The 24104-nt window shown below is 42.8% G+C and overlaps 1 protein-coding gene across 1 annotated transcript; it reads left to right on the top strand.

Moving 5' to 3' along the window:
* Positions 1-1666: 1666 nt before the first annotated feature.
* Positions 1667-3230, top strand: LOC114271184 (disease resistance protein Roq1-like). Its single transcript, XM_028212794.2, has 2 exons — positions 1667-1772; positions 2737-3230. Exons 1-2 carry the CDS (start codon positions 1667-1669, stop codon positions 3228-3230), a joined length of 600 nt encoding a protein of 199 aa, XP_028068595.2.
* The last annotated feature ends 20874 nt before the right edge of the window (positions 3231-24104 follow it).

The raw sequence follows: 24104 nt of genomic DNA, 5'->3' as shown, positions 1-24104 counted from the left end.
AGTTGATGTTCGGCAGCATGGTTTATTTTTGCTGGGTGCTGTCGACATTGAAGGTCACTAGACTGTATTTCAGCAACTTGTGGTTGGTTTCGTAGTGTGTGCCGATGGTCTTCTCCGGTGTTCTCCGACAACGGCGTATTCCAAAGCCGCTGATAAAAAAGGAGTGCGTGAGGATGGATCCCTGCTCCAGCGTCGTTGGTACTGAGAATGGAAGGGCTGGCTCTTTCTTTTCTTTTCTTGCGACCGTCGGTGTATGGGAGTTTCAGTTGTGTCACCGGTGGTTGGTGAATGGCTTGGCTCGTATAGCTAGCTCCAGCGCCGGAATTACAGAGGGTTAAGGTATTGAAGAAGATGATGTATGCCTTACGTAAGTCACAGCGCGTGGAGGGTTTACCCACCTCACGTTGTTTTGTCAGGGTGTATGGAGGTGTGAACTGGGTCACGTGGGTGTTGATTCCCGCTACCCAAGTTTTTTTTTATATTGATATTACATGGGAAAGAGGGTCCACGTGGGTGCACTTTTGGGCCACGATTTTGGCTTAAAACTAGGGTGCAACTTGGGCGGGCTCAACCCGAGCAACCCGAACCCAGTTCGAGTTTTTTTAGAGCTTGGGCAACTATATCTTGTAATCTGGACGGGCTTGGGCAGATTTTTGATGCCCGAATTGCAATTCGGACCGGGCTTGGGCAGAACCAATGGCCAACCCGAGCAACCCGAACCCGAATTCAATTTAATATATTATATAAATTATATAATATATAATATATATATAATTTAATAAATTATGTAATATATATAAATTAAGTAAAAGAGTTAGTCTTAATTTTTATTTATTTGTTTATTTTTTGGTTAGTCTTCTATTAAGTAAAAGAGTTAGTCTTAATTTTTATTTTTTATTTTTTTTGGTTAGTTTTCTACCATTAGATTAGCATCTTTTATGTCTACCCTTAGATCTACCTACAGGTTTCTGAACTCGGGCAATTCGGGCAATTCGGGCAACCCGAGTTCAAAATACAAAGCTTGGGCCGGGCTTGGGCAACAATGTTCGGGTTCATGGTCGGGCTTGGGCGGGCTTGGGCAGTGCCAAATACAATTCGGGTCGGGCTTGGGCAGACCCCCAACCCGACCGAACCCGCCCGAGTTGCACCCCTACTTAAAACTAGCACATGGTTTTGGTTATGTGGTTATAATTTAAGGTTGGCCAGTCACAATTTACTGTGTGGGCATCTACGTATGGAAAAAGAGGCAACATGTATGGTGCAGACGTAGGGCATGTTTGGTGGTCATGGTTTTGATGCTGCTATTCTGATTGGACTCAATTTTTGCCAAATTTTCCGGCCCACTGTGTTTATTTTGGGTGGCGGGCCAAGGTTTTTATTGTATTCTTTTGTTCAACCATAGCTCAGTAGTATATGGTTTATAGTGGTTTGTTTATGATGATTGATTGCGTGATCTTCATGTGACTCTATATGACGTTGATATTGAGTCATTTCTGCCAAGAGTGATTGGGGAGTTGCTGTTATGGAGAATTGTGATTTGATGGCTAGCTGAGTTAGGGACTGGAAGGTGAGTGGCCTATTGGATTTCTGGTTACCTCTTGTCTTCACGTGACCCATCTTGATTGATCGTTAGCCACTCTTGACATTGAGTGAAAGGGACACTACCATGGGGATTGAGACTTGTGGTCAGCTCAGGAAGGGATTGGGGGATGTGGTGATTATTCTCACGATTGGATTGTTGTCAACTTTGTCTGTTGATATGGTGGTTATTGGTTTTCACTAAACTTCCCAAGACCATTGATTATGGTGATTGACTATGCAGGTTTAATGTGACTCTGCCAGGATCTTTTCATGGGATATATTTTTCCCTTCGTCATGGCTTTGATTAAGTGGCTCAGATGTGACGGCTATGAGGAGCGAGATGCTTATTGAATTCCATGTTTTCATCCGAGGTAGAGACTGGGAGCAAGCGTTGGCGATTATCATTTTTCGATAGGTCTTGTTGGGTGTTTAGTTTAGTTACTTTTGTATTATCTGTATGTCTGTTATGTTTTATGAGCGTATGGTGTATATTGTTTATTGCCCATATATCCATCCCAAGTTCCCATCTATTATCTTTGATGGTAGGGGTTACTTGGGGTTTATTGTACTTGTGTTGTTGTTCTCTCGCTTTTGCAAGGGTGGTTTCATGTTGTAGGGCGTGTAGTGGTAGTTTTATGCTACTATTTTGCAGTTGTTTATTATTTATTGTAGGGCATGCCTGGGGTATGCCCCTTGTAAACTTGTACAATTTATTGTCTTTATTTTATGATTTACCCACCCAACAAAAGAAAAAAAAAGAACGACGGTTCCAATATTAAATACCCGGGAGCAAATGCTACGGGGCAAAACTATGCCGTTGGTAAAGGTGTTGTGGAGACACCATGGAGTTGAAGAAGCGACGTGGGAACGGGAGGCGAAATTCGGCTCCAGATATCCGGATTTGTTTGAAAATGCTTAAGTTGCTTTTCTTTGTAATATTTCCCAGTGTTGAGGGAAACGTATTTAAAGTTGTTAACCACATGTTGATATGTGCGTCGTTGTTTTTAAGCATGGATTCTAGTATGGAGGAAATGGTTAAATTGCTAGGATTAGGGATGGATGATGCTCGTGTTGTGGGGATATGTGGGATGGGTTGAATAGGTAAGACAACTCTTGCAAGTGCTATTTATGCCCATATCTCTTGCCAATTTGAAGGTTGCAACGTCATTGAAAATGTTAGAGAAGTTTCAGAAAAAGGTTGTCTGAAAACTCTACATGAACAACTCATTTCCGAAATCTTAATGGAGAAAGATTTGAAAGTAGGAAATATTGGTAGTGCCTTAAGTACGATAAGAAACAGGGTATGCCATAAGAAGGTTCATATTGTTCTTGATGATGTGGATGAATCAATAGAACTTGAAAAATTGGTAGGAGAGCTTGATTGGTTTGGTTTTGAAAGTAGAATCATTATAACAACTAGAAATCAACATACATTAATCAGATATGGCATAACACACATTTATAAGGTTGAGGAATTAGGAGAAGATGAAGGTATAGAACTCTTTAAATCGAAAGCCTTCAGGAATCACCAACAAATTGGAGGCTATGGAGAACTTATACATTGTGTAGTAAAGTACACTAAAGGAGTTCCTTTAGCTCTCAAAGTTTTGGGTTCTTTTCTTTATGGTCAAAACAAAGATGAATTATAACCAAGTCATAACTTGAATAGTATAGAATTTTTTGTTGTTTTTATTTATTTATTTTTCAGGAAAATATATTTTGATACAAGTAAAATTCATGATTTTTGATAAATTTTATTAATACAAATAAGGATTCGATTTCAGGTTGAGAATATAATTTTTTTTTTTTTTAAACTTTGAAAGAAATTGTTTATATGAGCATTTATCTAGAATCACACATAATGACAAAAATTTTCCTCAACCATTAGCAAATTTGTTTGTATTTAGCTTTCAATTATTAAAATTTTCCACACATTAAATAATACTAATCAAAATCAATTTTACATTTTAAAAATAAATTCTCGTGCATTGTACGGTCATTAATTACTTAAATTAAATTAAAATATTCTGTTTCTCTTTTTTACATTTTTTTCCCCTATGATTTACTGCCAGTTGGCTGTGCGATGCAAGATAAAATAAAGGGATAATTATAAATTTTTAAAAAAAAACTCAAGAATTTAAACTCTAATATTTTAATTTATTTTTAATTTAAATCATTCTCGTTAAATAAAAATCGAGAAAAAATTATTTTAAAATAATTTTAGTTATTAAACTCAATATAGATATACATAAAATGTTCAAACATATTGAGTTTAATGATTAAAATTTAAATTGATTTTACTAAATAAAAATAAGCAATGATTTAGACTGAAAATAAATTAAAAGTTTAGGATTTAAATTGATAAAATTAAAAACTCAGGATTTACCTTGTTCTAAGGCTCAAACTTTGAGAGTTTTTTTTTATTCTTTTGTAATTTCTGCTAAAATATTTATGTTTTGAAATAACATTTTATATATTTTATTTCAATTATCTACCTACATGTCTCTGCACATTTATATGTCCTGTTCCATAATTATCTGCATCCCTTGCAATGAGCAAAATTAATCACAATTAAAATAATGTTAGTTTACGTTTTTATAGCTGTTTTGAGTTTTGATTCACAAATTTCTTTTACTATTGGCCTAAATCTACCTCCAAAGCTACGTCCTTGGAGGTGACATACTACCAGTACCTGAAAATGATGTCTCATAAAGGGTGAGCCACAGCCCAGTAGAAATACACTAAACCAGCCATGAACAATGACTAAAAGATTAGCAGTTGATAGATGGTCAACATAGATACATCCACATATATCACATTTTGATTTCATGACATTAAGTCCTTGTTACATTTCATTTCTCATTTCTTTTTCAACCTTGACTTTGAAAACAAGGCTTAAACTTAGCCAAATAACTTGATGAGAATAAGACTCATCTTAAAACATTTTCGAAATTCATGGTGGATACACATTTTGGTGCTGTATCAATAACACGTAAGTTACTTCCATACTATACGAGCGATACATATTTTGGTACTGTATCAACATAACATAGAAATACTTCTATACTTCACAATTGATAACGATATACATTTTGGTGCTATATCAAATCAAAACAAACACTTCAAATTCGCAGCCTGATACACATTGTAGTGCTGTATCACTGTCATAAGAAAACATTTCTAATTCGCAGCCTGATACACATTGTAGTGCTGTATCACTGTCACAAGATTCAGTTTAGAGGTTCAGCCCCTTTCTTCCAATAAACCGTGGAGTACAGCCCCTTTCTCCTCCCACACAATACAATGTATATAAACAATTATCATATACAAATTAAATCATTCAATACACATTTGAGTGCTGTATTGTACCAACTACCATATTCAATGGCTTACTCAATTGATTAGTTTTAGTTTGCCTAATCATCATGCATTGTCTACAACAATCAAGACTATCCTCCACCGATAGCCCAAAGTAGTTATTTCTATACTGAAAATAAATGCACCCAATGGATATATAATCAACATTTCAACGTTCTCAATTTAATTCTTCTTTTCTTCAAATTAATTATACCAATTAATTTATCAATGTAATTAGAGCATTCCCCATAATTAACATCACAACCCTAAGGTTCCATTTTCACCAATAATTCAATATTGATCTCATTTCTCTATGCCAAACATGCATATAAGTTCATGTAAGCAAAACCCCAACTTTTGTAAAATTACACAAAGGTCCAAACTTCCTCAAAATTACCCAACAACCCCCAACTCATCAAAATACTAAAATTCAAAGACAAAACCCATGAGAAGGAGTAGGATATCCCTACCTCGAAGTTAGAGCTCAAACGGAGAAGGAAGAGAAAGTGAAAATGCTCCAAACACCACGATTCTCGGATCAAAACGAAGCCCTCGACGATCCACACACTTTTTACAAAGGCCGGAGGATAGAGAGACACTCTAACTAGATCAAACCCTAGAGAGAAGAGAGTTTCTAGAGAGAGGAGCACTCAAAATAGCTTTTTAGAAAGTAAGAGAGAGAGAGAGAGAGAGAGAGAGAGAGAGAGAGGGAGAGAATGTAAAAAGTGATTTTAAAAAGTCCAGCTGCCAACTGATATACGACATTCCCGCTCGAGCGGAGAACACAACGCTCGAGCGTCAAGAACAAAAAACTAGGTACGCTCGAGCGCAAGAAGGCCCGCTCGAGCGCCAAGACACAAGAATCAAGTACATCAACTCGAGCGCGAAAACTAGTCCGCTCGAGCGTAGATTTCCCCCTCCCAGAACTTACACCAAAAAGTACTACCCACTCGAGCGCCAGAGTACCCGCTCGAGCGCTACCGCTCGAGCGTAAAGAAACCCGCTCGAGCGTAGAAATCACACCTGCAGAAGTTTTGCAGGGACACGAAAAACTGGGAGTGTGCAATCTCCGCTCGAGCGCAACAAGGCCCGCTCGAGCGGAACGACCAAAAACCTGGCAACAAGATTTCAGACCAAGGTTCAACCCACCTGTTCGAAACATGCCCAACACATCCTAGAACTCAAACAAATGGAATTAAAGGATGACACAAGATAGATACAACTACCAACTCCACGGAATCGAGTCCGGAATACAACAGAACAGTAAAGGGACAACCGGGATCGCTATAACCTCCCCCCCTTAAAGAATTTCGTCCCCGAAATTAAATACAAGTTTTTCAAAAACAAGATTTTCTCAATTCCCAACATTATCAAAATGCGAATTTTTAACAACTCGACCCATTACCGGTCATCTCATCTCTTTTCAAGAGGCAGTTTACAACATTTTCCACAACATGCATTATAGTTATGCACTCCCTGAAATTTCACAAATTTCAATACTACATTCCACAATTCTATATCATATTTAGTATTCATGGTATATTTCCATTTCTGCAATACATTCAACATATGGAATGTTACATTAAACTTCCATTGTGAGGTAAGTTTCAAAACACTTCCATTAAATCAAAACATAAACCATGTTTTACAACCTAAGATATATTCAATACTCTTAAGGTTCAATAATATTACAAAATCACCAAAGCATGGTTACACATCAACAAATAAGTCCGGATATTTCTCGCGGACTTCCAACTCACGTTCCCAAGTGGCTTCCTCCACTCCATGATGTTTCCAAAAAACCTTTACCAAGGGAATGGTCTTGCCTCACAAGACTTGATCCCTCCTATCCAAGACCCGAACTGGTCTCTCCTCATACGAGGCATCCTCATCTACCTCCAAGTCGGTCCAATCTAACACATGGGACGGATCCGGCTCATACTTCCGAAGCATACTCACATGAAACACGTCATGCACTCCGGACAACTGCGGTGGTAAAGCTAAACGATAAGCGACCTCCCCAATCCTCTCAAGGATCTCAAAGGGACCGATAAACCGAGGGGATAACTTCCCACCCTTCCCAAACCTCATCAAACCTCGCCTAGGTGATATTTTCAAGAAGACATGATCACCAACCTGAAACGCCAATGGCCTCCTCCTATGGTCGGCATAACTCTTTTGGCGACTCTAGGCTGTAACAAGCCTCTTACGGATAAGTTCAACGTTCTCCGTCGTCTCCCTAACCAACTCCGGACCCAACAAAGGTGCATCACCCACCTCGGCCCAACACACTTGAGACCTACACGGTCGGCCATACAAGGCCTCAAACGGTGCCATACCGATGCTAGCCTGAAAACTGTTATTGTAGGCAAACTCCACCAATGGCAAGTGCCTCTCCCACGTCCCACTAAAGTCAAGGACACAACCTCGAAGCATATCCTCAAGGATCTGAATAGTACGCTCGGACTGCCCGTCAGTCTGGGGATGATAAGCCGTACTAAAGGTCAACTTAGTGCCCAATGCACTCTGCAAACTCTGCCACAACCTAGCAGTAAAACGAGGATCTCTATCTGAGACGATCGTCACTGGGACCCCGTGCAATCTCACTATGTCCCGAATATACAAGTCGGCCAGATGATCTACCGAATCTCTCACACGCATAGGAATGAAATGCGCCGACTTAGTCAACCGGTCTACAACCACCCAAATGGCATCACTACCCCGCTGAGTCCTCGGAAGACCTACAACGAAGTCCATGGTGACATGCTCCCACTTCCACTCGGCAATAGGCAAGGGTTGCAACAAACCCGCTGGCCTCTGATGCTCGGCCTTTACTTCTTGGCAAGTAAGGCACTTCGATACGAAAATAGCCACATCTCTCTTCATACCCCGCCACCAAAACTGACAACCCAAATCCCAATACATCTTAGTGCCTCCCTGATGCACCGCAAGGCGTGAATGATGGAACTCTCGGAGTACTTCCTCTCGGCAAGACTCTGGCACAAACAAACGGTCTCGGTATCTCACACTCTGGTCGGGATACACCGTCAAACCCTTCTCAACGTTCCCACTGGAGATCTTCTCTCGGAAGGACTCTACCTCAAGGTCACCTCTCTGTGCCTCTAATACTCGGGTCACAAGTGTAGGCTGTACAACAGCAGAAGACAAGGCCACAGCCTCAACAGATTCGCCCAGGAGCAAATCAAACTCGCCAAGTGCACCCAACATCTCCCATTCCCGGATGGCTATACAGGCTACATCACTAATGGATTTCCTACTAAGGGCATCGGCCACAACATTGGCCTTTCCCGGGTGATAGTGCAACTCAAAATCATAGTCCTCAATGAACTCCATCCATCTCCTCTGCCTCAAACTCAAGTCCCTCTGTGTAAACAGGTACTTCAAACTCTTGTGGTCCGAGAACACCTCGAACCTCTCACCATAAAGATAGTGCCTCCAAATCTTCAAGGCAAAGATCACTGCTGCTAACTCTAAGTCGTGTGTAGGGTAATTTTTCTCGTGTATTTTTAACTGACGTGAGCCATAACCTACCACTTTTCCCTCTTGCATCAACACACAACCCAAACCCTCTCGTGAGGCATCACAATAAACTGCATAACCCAATCCTCTCTCCGGAATAATCAAGACCGGATTGGTGGTCAATCTAACTTTCAACTCTTGGAACGACTTTTCGCAAGTTTCACTCCACACAAATTTGATCCCTTTTCGTGTCAATCTGGTCAACAGCGAAGCTAGCCTGGAGAAATCTTTCACAAACCGACGGTAATACCCAGCTAATCCCAGAAAACTACGGATCTCAAACACACTCTTAGGCTGTGCCCAATCTTGCACTGCCTCTACCTTGGATATATCAACAGATACCCCTTCCCTGGATACCACATGGCCTAAGAATTTGACCTCTCCTAGCCAGAACTCACACTTTCCAAACTTGGCATACAGCCTATGGGCTCTAAGCAATTCAAGTACCACTCTCAAGTGTTCCTCGTGCTCCTTATCAGAAGGCGAATAGATAAGAATGTCGTCCACGAAAACGACTACAAACCGATCCAAGAATTCCCGGAAGATCCGATTCATCAAGTCCATAAAAACTGCCGGTGCATTGGTAAGCCCGAATGGCATCACCAGAAACTCGTAATAGCCATACCGCGTACGGAATGCCGTTTTAGGAATATCCTCCCCTCTGACCCTCAACTGGTGGTAACCCGATCTCAGGTCTATCTTAGAGAAACAACGGGAACCCTTCAACTGGTCAAACATATCATCTATACGGGGCATAGGGTACTTATTCTTGACCGTAGCCTGATTCAACTTCCGGTAGTCTATACACAGTCTCAAGGCACCATCTTTCTTTTTAGCAAAAAGGGCCGGTGCTCCCTACGGCGAAACACTAGGGCAAACAAAACCCTTATAGCGACCCCGGTCTTTTCCCATTTGATTATTGTATCCGGACTTAGGTTCCGTAGATTCTGTCATTGTATAATTGTTGTTGTTGTCCTTTATTTTCTCTTTTGGAATTATAGGATGTGTTGGGCAGGTTTGTTTCAGGTTGGTTGAGCTTAGGAACCAAGTCTAGTTGCCCAGATTTTGGCTTGTCCGCTCGAGCGGGGGTTTGGACGCTCGAGCGGGGAATACACCCATCCAGTATGTCCTGTGTAGTGTTGGCCGCTCGAGCGGGGTATTGGACGCTCGAGCGGGAAGTCGTGAGTGACGCTCGAGCGGGGAGTTGGGCGCTCGAGCGGGGACCTGTCTGCAAAAACTTCTGGGAGTGTGCATTCGCCGCTCGAGCGGGAGTTGGGCCGCTCGAGCGGGAGTCTGTGAGTGGCGCTCGAGCGGGGGTTTCCACGCTCGAGCGGGGCGACTGGTATAAAAATTCGAGATCCGACTTTCTGGATCATTTTTCATCTCCTTTTTTATTTTAAAACCCTAGAACCGTCTTCTCCCTCTCCCTACACACCTTCTCTCTTAGGTTTGATCTACTTAGAGTGTATTTCTACCCTAAGTCCTTTGTTAAAAAGATAGAGTGGGTCGAGGGCTTCAGTTTAATCTGAACAATCTTGGGTTTGGAGCACTTTGGTTTTCGTCATCTTCTCCATTCGAATTCTTCGCTTCAAGGTAGGGATTTCCTACTCCATTCTATAAGTTTTGTCCTAAGTTTTGGTATTTTGATATGTTGGGAGTACTTTGGTAATTTTGGAAAAAACCCTAGTTGTATTAATAAATTAATTTGTATAATTAATTTAAGGAAATTGGGGAAATTGGTTAAATGCATGAAATTGAGGAATTCATTGATTAAATGGTGTAGTTGGATAATTAAAATCACTCGCCTATTGAATTGTTGATATATTTATTTCCAGTCTAGAAATAATTGTTTTGGGCTATCGGTGGAGGATAGTCGTGTTTGTTGTAGACATTGCATGTGAATTAGGAATAACTGAAACTAATCACATTGGTTAAGTCATTAATTTTGACTATTGCATTGATACAGAAAATACGTGTATTGATTGAGCATTGCATTTGCATATATTGTTTTGTGTGGGAGGAGATAGGGGATGTACTCCACGGTTTAGGGGAAGATAGGGGATGGACCTCTAAACCGGATTTTGTTTGGGAGGAGATAGGGGATGGACTCCATTAGCATCACTTTTATGTGTGCTTATTTATATTGAAGTGTTTTATTTGATACAGCACTAAAATGTGTATCAAACTGGAGTATGAAGTGTTTGATTTGTGCCTGAGTCTCATCTGTGTGTTGACATTGGAAGAATGTGAATGTAATATATATAGTTCACTGTTGTAAGTTTGGCCAGGTTCTGAGCCATATTGATAAAGTTGGAAAGTAAAACGTGTCTTAGACAATATTGTTATGAGACTGTAAAATGATGTAATTGATTATCTTGGTTAACCGTCTATTGAATGCTAATGCTTTATTCAATGCTTATATTTGGTTTAGTGTTTTTCTACTGGGCTGTGGCTCACCCTTCGTGGGAACATCATTTTCAGGTTCAGGTGATAAGCTACCTCCAAGAACTTAGCTTAGATGGATTTAGCTTTTGGATTCTGAAGACCATCTTTAGTTATTTGTTTTATTTGATATTTAATCAAGCCTAGGGCTTTATTTGTATTTGAGTTAGAACTCATATTTTGTGTCCAAGTGTTGGCTTGGAAAAATGTAAGCCCGTAGGGCATTTAATTTGGTATTACATGTAATGTTTTTATTTAATAATACTCTGATGAATGGGATAATGAATTGTTTTCTTTTAATATTGCATGTCAATGATGTATATATAATGGGTTTATTTTGAGGGCGTGACAACTTGGTATCAGAGCGTACCGGGTTTGAATACTTTGGGTACGTGGGAAGTGATTAGTATCACAATGGGTTCGTCTCGTTTGATAGAGACTTAGTGTAACGTTATATGCTTATGTGATAACATGTTTATGTGATTATGTGGGTATGGAATGTAGTTTCTAGGATGTTGATTGGACCCTTGAGTTTCTAGTAGTCTTGTTGGAAAGGCACTTGATCACTGCTGCTTCCAACCGGAACTATAGTAACGCATTGGGACTATCATTATCTGGGAATGAAATTCGTAGGTGCTTATGTGATTATGTGCTTACGTGGAATGAATTATTGTTGTCCATTGCATTAGGACGCGAGTGTTTAGCTTCGGCACATTTATTAATGTGCTAATGTCTTTGTTTCCTTTATTAGGATGTCAGGACGAGGACGAGGACGTGGTAGGCGTGGTAGGCCGGGTAGGCAGGAGGTGCCTGTGCCAGAGGAGATTCCGGTAGTTCAGGAGGGAATTGGCCAGGCCAATGTGGCCGAGCCAGTAGGCCAGCAGGCTATGGGCGCTTTAGCTCGAGAGATAGCGGGGGCATTCAGGGAGTCAGTAGGCATCCTCAGAGCTGAGAATCAAGCTCGGGATGTTGCTGCTGATGCAGGACCTTCCTTTCTGAAGAGGGAGTTCTTCCGGTCTAATCCGGATGAATTTGTGGGTGATCCTAAAGAGCCGCTTAAGGCAGATGAATGGCTCGAACAGACAACGAAGACGTTTGAGATGCTTGGCATCGAAGACGAGGGGTTGAAAGTGACCTTGGCATCTTTCCAGTTGAAGGGGGATGCAGGTCAGTGGTGGAAGTTTACTAAGGGGCGTATAGGAGGTACGTGGGAGGCTTTTGTGAATGCTTTCCAGGAGAAGTTCTTATCTCCAACAGTCAGAGAGAAGCTGCGAGACCAGTTCTGTCAGCTTAAGCAGTCGAGTTCTTCTGTGGCCGAGTTTGAGGCTGCATTTACTAACTTGTCCAGGTTTGCACCTGAGTTGGTGGCGTCTGAGGAACGCCACTGTATTGAGTTTGAGAAGAAGTTGAGGCGTGGCCTCAAGCTGAGAGTTGGGGGAACTATGATTCGGGATTATGGGCGTATGGTTGATGCTGCAGCCCATATGGAGATCATGATGCAGGAGGAGGAGGAAGGGCAGAAGGGCTCCAAGAGGAGTCAGGATAGTCAGAGTGATGGTAGGAGACAGAAGGGTTTTAATCCCCAGCAGTCTCAGGGTAGCTTTTCGAGATCGACTTTTCCTGTACCGAGTGCTAGTTCGGGGAAAGGCAGTCAGGGAGACATTACCTGTTTCAAGTGTGGCCAGCTGGGCCACAAGTCTCCAGTTTGTCCTCAGAGGGGAGGAGTTCAGAGAGCAACATCTTCTTCGGCTCGATCTCAGAGCCAGAGTCAGGGTAGAGGTCAGCCACTCTCGTGTTATCAGTGTGGTCAGCCAGGGCATATGAAGAGGTATTGCCCCCAGTTGGGTGGCACACCTGGTGCATCTGGTTTGAGGCAGATTCAAGGTCAGCAGCCAGCTCAGTCGGGTCAGGCCTCGAGGGCCAATCAGGGGGCTTCATCGTCTCAGTCGGTGCAGCAATCTTATGCTCCTAGGGGTGAGCAGGTTGATCAGAGGTCGTCTGGGCGCGTGTACGCTGTTACCGCGCAGGATCTTGTACCGGCTCCATCAGTTGTGAGAAGGTACCTTCTTGTTTTGCAACTCGGTTGCTAATGTTTTGATTGATACGGGTGCATCCCATTCCTTTGTGTCTGCTGCATTTGCATCTGTTTTGGAGTTGGAGTTAGCACAGTTAGCATCTCCTATATGTGTAGTATCACCTCTTGGGGGTGAATTGATTTTGAAACAAGGTGTTAGGGGTTGTGATATAGAGGTTGATTATCATAGAATCCCATTTTCCTTTGTAGTTATGCCTATGAGGGGTTTCAATGTTATTTTGGGTATGGACTGGTTATCGTCATACCGGGCAGTTATTGATTGCTACCGCCAGAGGGTCACTTGTTGTACCGTGAGCGGAGAGTATTTTCATTTTCTGGGGGACCGGGTTGGTGATGTGTTGCCACCGGGGTATATTCCGCGAGGACGAAGTGAGCTTAGTGGTCTACTTGCTAACCTTTCGATTAGTGAGGATGATGTGACTCAGATTGTGTTGCCAAGGGTGGTTTGTGAGTACTCGGACGTTTTTCCCGAGGATCTTGTTGGTTTGCCACCGTATCGAGAGATTGAATTCTCTATTGACCTAGTGCCCGGCACGGTGCCGATTTCTATGGCACCTTACCGTTTTGCCCCAGCTGAGTTAGTTGAGTTGAAGATTCAGCTCCAGGAGTTGCTAGATAAGGGTTTTATACGTCCTAGTGTTTCGCCGTGGGGAGCACCGGCCCTCTTTGTTAAAAAGAAAGGTGGTGCTTTGAGACTTTGTATAGATTACCGGAAGTTGAATCGGGCTACGGTCAAGAATAAGTACCCTATGCCCCGTATAGATGACCTGTTTGACCAGTTGAAGGGTTCCCGTTGTTTCTCGAAGATAGACTTGAGATCGGGTTATCATCAGTTAAGAGTCCGAGAGGAGGATATTCCGAAGACGGCATTCCGTACGCAGTATGGCCACTATGAATTTTTGGTGATGCCATTTGGGCTCACCAATGCACCGGCAGTTTTTATGGATTTGATAAACCGAATATTTCGGGAATTTTTAGATCGTTTTGTAGTTGTCTTCGTAGACGACATCCTTATCTATTCACCTTCTGAGGAGAAGCACAAGGAACACTTGAGAGTGGTGCTTGAATTACTTAGAGCCCATAAACTTTATGCTAAGTTTGGGAAGTGTGAGTTCTGGCTATAAGAGGTCAAGTTCTTAGGCCATGTAGTTTCTGGGGAAGGAGTGTCTGTTGATACATCCAAGACGGAGGCAGTGCAAGATTGGGCACAGCCTAAGAGTGTGTTTGAGATCTGCAGTTTTCTGGGGTTAGCTGGGTATTACCGTCGGTTTGTGAAAGATTTCTCCAGATTAGCTTCGCCTTTGACTAGATTGACTCGGAAGGGAGTCAAATTTGTATGGAGTGAGACTTGTGAAAAGTCGTTTCAGGAGTTGAAAGTTAGACTGACCACCGCACCAGTATTGATTATTCCGGAGAGAGGGTTGGGTTATGCAGTCTATTGTGACGCCTCACGAGAGGGTCTGGGCTGTGTGTTAATGCAAGAGGGGAAAGTAGTTGCCTATGGCTCACGTCAGTTGAAAATTCACGAGCAGAATTACCCTACACATGATCTAGAATTAGCAGCTGTGATATTTGCCTTGAAGATTTGGAGGCATTATCTTTATGGTGAGAGATTTGAAGTATTCTCGGATCATAAGAGTTTGAAGTATTTGTTTACACAGAAAGATTTGAACTTGAGGCAGAGGAGGTGGATGGAATTTATAGAGGATTATGACTTTGAGTTACATTATCATCCGGGAAAGGCCAATGTGGTGGCCGATGCCCTTAGCAGGAAACCTGTTGGTGACATAGCTAGTATAGCCATCCGAGAATGGGAGATGTTGGGTACACTTGGGGAGTTTGACTTACTTCTGGGCGAGTCTGTTGAGGGTGCGGCCTTGTTTTTTGTTGTTGCACAGGCAACACTTGTGACTCGAGTGTTAGAGGCTTAGAGGGGTGACCTTGAGGTAGAATCTCTTCGTGAGAAGATTTCTGGTGGGAAGGTTGAGAAGGGTTTGACGGTGTATTCCGACCTGAGTGTGAGATACCGAGACCGTCTGTTTGTGCCGGAGTCTTGCCGAGAGGAGGTACTCCGAGAGTTCCATCATTCACGCCTTGCGGTGCATCCGGGAGGCACTAAGATGTATCGGGATTTGGGTCGCCAGTTCTGGTGGCGGGGTATGAAGAGAGATGTGGCAGCTTTCGTATCTAAGTGCCTTACTTGTCAGCAAGTGAAGGCCGAGCATCAGAGGCCGGCGGGTTTGTTGCAACCCTTGCCTATTGCTGAGTGGAAGTGGGAACACGTCACTATGGACTTCGTTGTGGGTCTTCCGAGGACTCAGCGGGGTAGTGATGCTATTTGGGTGGTTGTAGACCGGTTGACTAAGTCGGCGCATTTTATTCCTATGCGCGTGAGAGATACGGTAGATCATCTTGCCGACTTGTATATTCGGGACATAGTGAGATTGCACGGGGTTCCAGTGACGATCGTCTCAGATAGAGATCCTCGTTTTACTGCCAGGTTGTGGCAGAGTTTGCAGAGTGCCTTAGGCACTAAGTTGACCTTTAGCACGGCTTATCATCCTCAGACTGACGGACAGTCTGAGCGTACTATTCAGATACTTGAGGATATGCTTCGGGGTTGTGTACTAGACTTTAGTGGGTCGTGGGAGAGGCACTTGCCGTTGGTGGAGTTTGCCTACAACAACAGTTTCCAGTCTAGTATCGGTATGGCACCTTTTGAGGCCTTGTATGGCCGACCGTGTAGATCTCCTGTGTGTTGGGCTGAGGTGGGTGATGCACCTCTGTTGGGTCCGGAGTTGGTGAGGGAAACGACGGAGAAAGTTGAGCTTATCCGTAAGAGGCTTGTTACAACACAGAGTCGTCAGAAATCTTATGCCGACCGTAGGAGGAGACCCTTGGTGTTTGCGGTGGGTGATCATGTCTTTCTGAAGATATCACCTAGACGGGGTTTGATGAGGTTTGGGAAGAGTGGGAAGTTGTCCCCTCGGTTCATTGGTCCATTTGAGATTCTTGAGAGGATTGGCGAGGCTGCTTATCGTTTAGCTTTGCCGCCGCAGTTGTCCGGAGTACATGACGTTTTCCATGTGAGTATGCTTCGGAAGTATGAGCCGGATCCATCACATGTGTTGGATTGGACCGATGTAGTAGTTGATGAGGATGTCTCGTATGAGGAGAGACCGGTTCGGGTCTTGGATAGGCGGGATCAAGTTTTGCGAGGCAAAACCATCCCTTTGGTCAAAGTTTTGTGGAAACACCACGGAGTGGAGGAAGCCACTTGGGAACGTGAGTTGGAAGTCCGCCAGAAATATCCGGACATGTTTGCTGATTTGTAATCCTATAATTAGATTCTGTTATATTGTTAAACTTAAGAGCTTTACATATGTCTTAAGTTGTAAAACGTGAGTATGTTTTGATAAATATCTTGAAACTTGCTTCATTGTAGAAGTTTAGTGTAACATTGCATCTGTTGAGTACATCGTTGAATGTGTTGTTTATATCATGCGATTGAATATGATATGGGAATTGTTAACATTAAAAGGAATAATCCATAATAATGATACAGGATGAAATATATGTTGTTTTATATATATTGTGAGATACCCCTTGATAAAGAGATGCAGTGACCAGTATTGGGTCAAGCTGTTTATTATTATTTTATAATATCATTGGGAATTGAGAAAAATCTGTTTTCAAAAACTTAAGCTTAATTTCGGGGACGAAATTCTTTGAAGGGGGGGAGGTTATAGCGACCCCGGTCTTTTCCCATTTGATTATTGTATCCGGACTTAGGTTCCGTAGATTCTGTCATTGTATAATTGTTGTTGTTGTCCTTTATTTTCTCTTTTGGAATTATAGGATGTGTTGGGCAGGTTTGTTTCAGGTTGGTTGAGCTTAGGAACCAAGTCTAGTTGCCCAGATTTTGGCTTGTCCGCTCGAGCGGGGGTTTGGACGCTCGAGCGGGGAATACACCCATCCAGTATGTCCTGTGTAGTGTTGGCCGCTCGAGCGGGGTATTGGACGCTCGAGCGGGAAGTCGTGAGTGACGCTCGAACGGGGAGTTGGGCGCTCGAGCGGGGACCTGTCTGCAAAAACTTCTGGGAGTGTGCATTCGCCGCTCGAGCGGGAGTTGGGCCGCTCGAGCGGGAGTCTGTGAGTGGCGCTCGAGCGGGGGTTTCCACGCTCGAGCGGGGCGACTGGTATAAAAATTCGAGATCCGACTTTCTGGATCATTTTTCATCTCCTTTTTGATTTTAAAACCCTAGAACCGTCTTCTCCCTCTCCCTACACACCTTCTCTCTTAGGTTTGATCTACTTAGAGTGTATTTCTACCCTAAGTCCTTTGTTAAAAAGATAGAGTGGGTCGAGGGCTTCCGTTTAATCTGAACAATCTTGGGTTTGGAGCACTTTGGTTTTCGTCATCTTCTCCATTCGAATTCTTCGCTTCAAGGTAGGGATTTCCTACTCCATTCTATAAGTTTTGTCCTAAGTTTTGGTATTTTGATATGTTGGGAGTACTTTGGTAATTTTGGAAAAAACCCTAGTTGTATTAATAAATTAATTTGTATAATTAATTTAAGGAAATTGGGGAAATTGGTTAAATGCATGAAATTGAGGAATTCATTGATTAAATGGTGTAGTTGGATAATTAAAATCACTCGCCTATTGAATTGTTGATATATTTATTTCCAGTCTAGAAATAATTGTTTTGGGCTATCGGTGGAGGATAGTCGTGTTTGTTGTAGACATTGCATGTGAATTAGGAATAACTGAAACTAATCACATTGGTTAAGTCATTAATTTTGACTATTGCATTGATACAGAAAATACGTGTATTGATTGAGCATTGCATTTGCATATATTGTTTTGTGTGGGAGGAGATAGGGGATGTACTCCACGGTTTAGGGGAAGATAGGGGATGGACCTCTAAACCGGATTTTGTTTGGGAGGAGATAGGGGATGGACTCCATTAGCATCACTTTTATGTGTGCTTATTTATATTGAAGTGTTTTATTTGATACAGCACTAAAATGTGTATCAAACTGGAAGTATGAAGTGTTTGATTTGTGCCTGAGTCTCATCTGTGTGTTGACATTGGAAGAATGTGAATGTAATATATATAGTTCACTGTTGTAAGTTTGGCCAGGTTCTGAGCCATATTGATAAAGTTGGAAAGTAAAACGTGTCTTAGACAATATTGTTATGAGACTGTAAAATGATGTAATTGATTATCTTGGTTAACCGTCTATTGAATGCTAATGCTTTATTCAATGCTTATATTTGGTTTAGTGTTTTTCTACTGGGCTGTGGCTCACCCTTCGTGGGAACATCATTTTCAGGTTCAGGTGATAAGCTACCTCCAAGAACTTAGCTTGGAAGGATTTAGCTTTTGGATTCTGAAGACCATCTTTAGTTATTTGTTTTATTTGATATTTAATCAAGCCTAGGGCTTTATTTGTATTTGAGTTAGAACTCATATTTTGTGTCCAAGTGTTGGCTTGGAAAAATGTAAGCCCGTAGGGCATTTAATTTGGTATTACATGTAATGTTTTTATTTAATAATACTCTGATGAATGGGATAATGAATTGTTTTCTTTTAATATTGCATGTCAATGATGTATATATAATGGGTTTATTTTGAGGGCGTGACAACCCTTATCTAGCAATTCCTGGAGTTGAATCTTCAACTCACTCAACTCGGCTGGGGCAAAACGATACGGTGCCATAGAAATCGGCGCTATGCCGGGCACTAAATCAATAGAGAACTCTATCTCTCGGTGAGGTGGCAAACTAACGAGATCCTCGGGAAAGACATCTGAATACTCACAAACCACCCTTGGCAATACAATCTGGGTCTCATCACACTCACCACTCATAAAGCTAGCAAGTAGACCACTAAGCTTATTCTGCCCTCACGGATCATACATCGGTGGCAACACACTACCAACCCGATCCCCCAAGAAATGGAAACACTACTCAAGGTACAAACTGTGACCCTCTGGCGGTAGCAATCAATAACAGCACGGTATGACGATAGCCAGTCCATACCCAAAATAACATCAAAACCCTTCATGGGCATGACCACAAATGGAAAAGGAAGCCTATGGTCGGCGACCTCTATATCACAACCTCTAACACCTTGTTTCAAGATCAACTCAACACCAATAGGCGATACTACACATATAGGAGATGCTAACTGTGCCAACTCCAATTCCAAAACAGATGGAAATGCAGCAGATACAAAAGAATGAGATGCACCCGTATCAATCAATACACTAGCAACCGAGTTATAAAACAGAAAGGTACCTCTCACTACTAACGAAGCCGGTACTAGGTCCTGCGCTGTAACAGCATACACGTGCCCTGTAGGCCCCTTATCCAACTGCTCACCCCTCGGGGCAAACGACTGCTGCACTGACTGGGACGACGAAGCTCCCGGATTGGCCCTCGAGGCCTGCACAGACTGAGCTGGCTGAAAACCCTGCGTCTGCCTAGAACCAGACGCGCCCGAAGTGGCACTCAACTATGGGCAAAACCTCTTCAGATGCCCAGGCTGACCACACTGATAACAAGACAAGGGCTGACCCCTGCCCTGACTCTAGCCCTGCGGTCTAGCTAAAGATGAAGCAGCTCTCTGACCCCCTCCCCTCTGTGGGCAAACTGAAGCTTTGTGGCCCAACTGAGCACACCTGTAACAGGTGAATTCTCCCTGATTACCTCTCCCCGAGCCTGCACTCGGCACCGGAAAGGTCGATCTAGCAACACCCCCTTGAGACTGCTGAGGGTTAACACCCCTCTGTCTCCTGCCATCACCCTGACCATCTTGGCTCCTCTTGGAGCCTCTCTATCCCTCCTCTTCCTGCATCATGATCTCCATATGGGTTGCAGCATCAACCAAACGCCCATAATCTCGGATCATCGAACCTCCAACCCTCATCTTGAGGCCGCGCCTTAACCTCTTCTCGAACTCAATACAGCGGCGCTCCTCGGACGCCACAAGTTCAGGTGCGAACCTGGATAAGCTAGTGAAAGCAGCCTCATACTCGGCTACTGAAGAACCCAACCGCAAAAGCTGACAGAACTGGTCTCTCAGCTTCTCCCTGACTGCTGGAGATAAATACTTCTCCTGAAAAGCCCCCACAAAAGCCTCCCACGTGCCAGCAATACGGCCCCTTATGTATTTCCACCACTGACCCGCACCCCCTTTAAGCTGGAAGGATGCCAAGGTCACTTTCAACGCTCCGTCCTCGATGCCAAGCATCTCGAACGTCTTACTCATCTGCTCTAACCACTCATCAGCCTTCAATGGCTCCTTCGGATCCCCAATAAACTCGTCCGGGTTAGACCGGAAGAACTCCCTTTTCAAGAAGGAAGGCCCTGCCTCAACAACCTGGGCCTGAACTGGAGCCTGAACTGGATTCTCAGCTCGAAAGATACCCACAGACTCCCTCAAAGCATTGGCTATCCCTCGGGCTAAAGCGCCCATAGCCTCCTGACCTGCTAGCTCGGCCACATTGGCCTGGCCAACCCCCTCCTGCTGTACCGAAATATCATCCGGTAAAGGCATTTCCTGCCTACCACGTTTGCCACGTCTACCACGTCCTCGTCCTGACATCCTAATAAAGGTAACGAAGAACGTCAACACATTCATAAGTGTGCCAAAACTAAACACTCGCGTCCTAATACATGGACAACTGTAATTCACTCCACGTAAGCACATAAACACATAAGCACTTACGAATTTCATTTCCGGATAATGATAGTCCCGAGGCGTTACTAGAGTTCCGGTTAGAAACAGCATTGATCAAGTGCTTTTCCAACAAGACTCACAGAAACCCAAGGATCCAATTAACATCCTAGAAACTAAATCCCATACCCAAGTAGTCACATAAACATGTTATCAAATAAACACATAATATCACACATAAGTCTCTAACAAGCGAGACAAACCCATTGTGATACTAATCACTTCCCACGTACCCAAAGTATTCAAACCCGGTATGCTCTGATACCAAGTTGTAACGCCCTCAAAATAATAACATTAAACTAACCGCATTTCTTTACTCATTAGAATTCCATTACATAAGTATTACATGTTAACATCATAACAAAATGCCCTACAGGCTTACAGCTTTCCAAGTTAACACTTGGTTACAACAAAAGAGTTCTAACTCGATTACACATTAAGCCCTGGGCTTGAAGTTACATGTAATACATCAAAAGTTAAGCGACAAAAGTATGTCCGCCACTAGTCTCCCAGCTATGTCCTTGGAGGTGGCATGCTTCCTGCACCTGAAAATGATATTCCCATATAGGGTGAGCCACAGCCTAGTAGAAATACACTAAACCAACCATGGACAATGACTAAAATATTAGCAATTGATAGATGGTCAACACTGATACAATCACATAAATCATATATTTATGTCAAACGACTTACAAGTCCCAATTATTATTCATTTTCCCTTTTTCAACAGATAAGCATGCTAGCTCTATCATCATTTCCACAGATATGTACAAAAACTATATCTCACATTCAGATAAGCATAAAAGCTATATCCACATTCTCAACAGATATGTATAACAACAGTATCCACAGATAACCATACAAGCTATATCCACACTTCACGACAGATATGTATAACAACAATATCCACAGATAAGCATACAAGCTGTATCCACACTTCACAAAGATAAGCATATGAGCTCTATCTTCACTTGTCTAGACAAGCATATGAGCTGTGTCTACGGAGTTCATCCCCTATCTCCTCCCAATACCTATCTGATTTAGAGGTACATCCCCTATCTTCCCCTAAACCGCGGAGTACATCCCCCATCTCCTCCTCTACACATAACGTATATAAACACATTGGTTCTATATACAATCACACAATACATACAATTAATGTATTCTATCAACCGTCAAGTTCCATGACACATTCCATTGATTAGTTTCCGTTTACCTAATCATCATGCATTGTCTACAACAATCTCGACTATCCTCCACCGATAGTCCAAAGCAATTATTTCTAAAACAGAAAATAAATGCACAAATGGATATTCAATCAACATTTCATTTCCTCATTTCTCACCAATTAATTATCCCAATTAATTAAACAATGTAATTAGGCCATTTTCCATAATTACCATTTCAACCCTTAGGTCCCATTTTCATCAATGATTCAACAATCATTCCATTTTTCTATGCCAAACATGCATCTAGGTTTATTATGAATAAAACCCCAACTTTTGTAAAAATTACACAAAAGCCCCAAACTTTTACAAAATTACCAAACCAAGCCCAACATCTCAAAATACCAAAATTTAAAGACAAAACCCATAGAGAGGAGTAGGTTATCCCTACCTCGAAGTTTAAGCCAAAAAGGAGATGAAGACTCCAAGATCAACTTGCTCCAAATCCAAACTTTTTCAGATTAAATCGAAGCTCTCAACGATCAACAACTTTTTTGTAAAGGCCAAAGGTGAGTAAATCACTCCTACTAGATCAAAACCTAGAGGGAAGGTAGAGTCTAGAGTAAGAGGCTCAACAATGGTGATTTTGGAAAAGTAAGAGAGAGAAGAGAAAGTAAAAAGTGATTTGAAAAGTCACAAATTTCGGGACTTAAACCCAGGTCTCCGCTCGAGCGTAAAACACCCCGCTCGAGCGGCCACTCACAGACTTTCGCTCGAGCGGCCAACCACCCGCTCGAGCGCAAAATGCACTCGCCCAGCACTTTTGCAGAACCAGGCCTCCGCTCGAGCTTCCAACTCTACGCTCGAGCGGCACTCAGACAACCCCGCTCGAGCGGCCAATCCCACGCTCGAGCGTACAACGCTGCACAGGAAAATACTGAATGGGTGTATTCCCCGCTCGAGCGCCCAAACCCCCGCTCGAGCGTACAGGCCAAAATCTGGGCAACTAGTTTTGGTTTCTAAACTCAACCAACCTGTAACAAACCCGCCCAACACATCCTATAACTCAAATACAAAGTAAGAAAGGATGTAAACAAGATAATAAACAACTAGCAACATCCACGGACACATGTCCGGATCACTGCACAACAAGGGTAAACCCGGGATCGCTATAACCTCCCCCCCTTAAAGAATTTCGCCCCCGAAATTAAGCACAAGTTTTCAAAAAAACAGGTTTTCCTCCATTTTAGACAATGTTACATTTTAACATTCAACAATTCGACCCATTACCGGTCATTCCATCCCTTTAACAAGAAACATATCACAATATGTAAACAACATATGTATTTTCAACATGCATCAACATTATGCATTATCTTTCCAATTCCAACAATACATTCAACACATACAGTGTCACATTCAACTTCCATATGAGGCAAGTTCCAAACATACTCCCAATAACCAAAACATTTTCAATGTTTCACAACTTAAGACATATATAAAAGCTCTTAAGTTCAACAAAATGTAAAATTTAAATACAAGATTACATATCAACAAACATGTCCGGATATTTCTCTCGGACTTCCAACTCACGTTCCCAAGTGGCTTCCTCCACTCCGTGATGTTTCCACAAGACTTTCACCAAAGGAATGGTCTTGCCACGCAGGACCTGATCCCGCCTATCCAAGACCCGAACCGGTCTCTCCTCATACGAGGCATCCTCATCTACCTCTAAATCAGTCCAATCCAGCACATGTGATGGATCTGGCTCATACTTCCGAAGCATACTCACATGAAACACGTCATGCACTCCGGATAACTGCGGTGGTAAGGCTAACCGATAAGCAACCTCACCAATCCTCTCAAGGATCTCAAAAGGACCAATAAACCGAGGGGATAACTTCCCACTCTTCCCAAACCTCATCAGACCTCGCCTAGGTGATATCTTCAGAAAGACATGATCACCTACCTCAAACGCCAAAGGCCTCCTCCTACGGTCGGCATAACTCTTTTGTCGACTCTGGGCTGTAACAAGCCTCCTACGGATAAGCTCAACTTTCTCCGTCGTCTCCCTAACCAACTCCGGACCCAACAAAGGTGCATCACCCACCTCGGCCCAACACACTGGAGATCTACACGGTCGGCCATACAAGGCCTCAAACGGTGCCATACCGAT

Source organism: Camellia sinensis, chromosome 4 (genome assembly GCF_055761805.1).
Source record: "Camellia sinensis isolate YWXY chromosome 4, ASM5576180v1, whole genome shotgun sequence".
Classification (NCBI taxonomy): Eukaryota; Viridiplantae; Streptophyta; class Magnoliopsida; order Ericales; family Theaceae; genus Camellia; species Camellia sinensis.
Note: the sequence above shows the minus strand (reverse complement) of the source record. Positions and strands in the feature narration are given on the sequence as shown.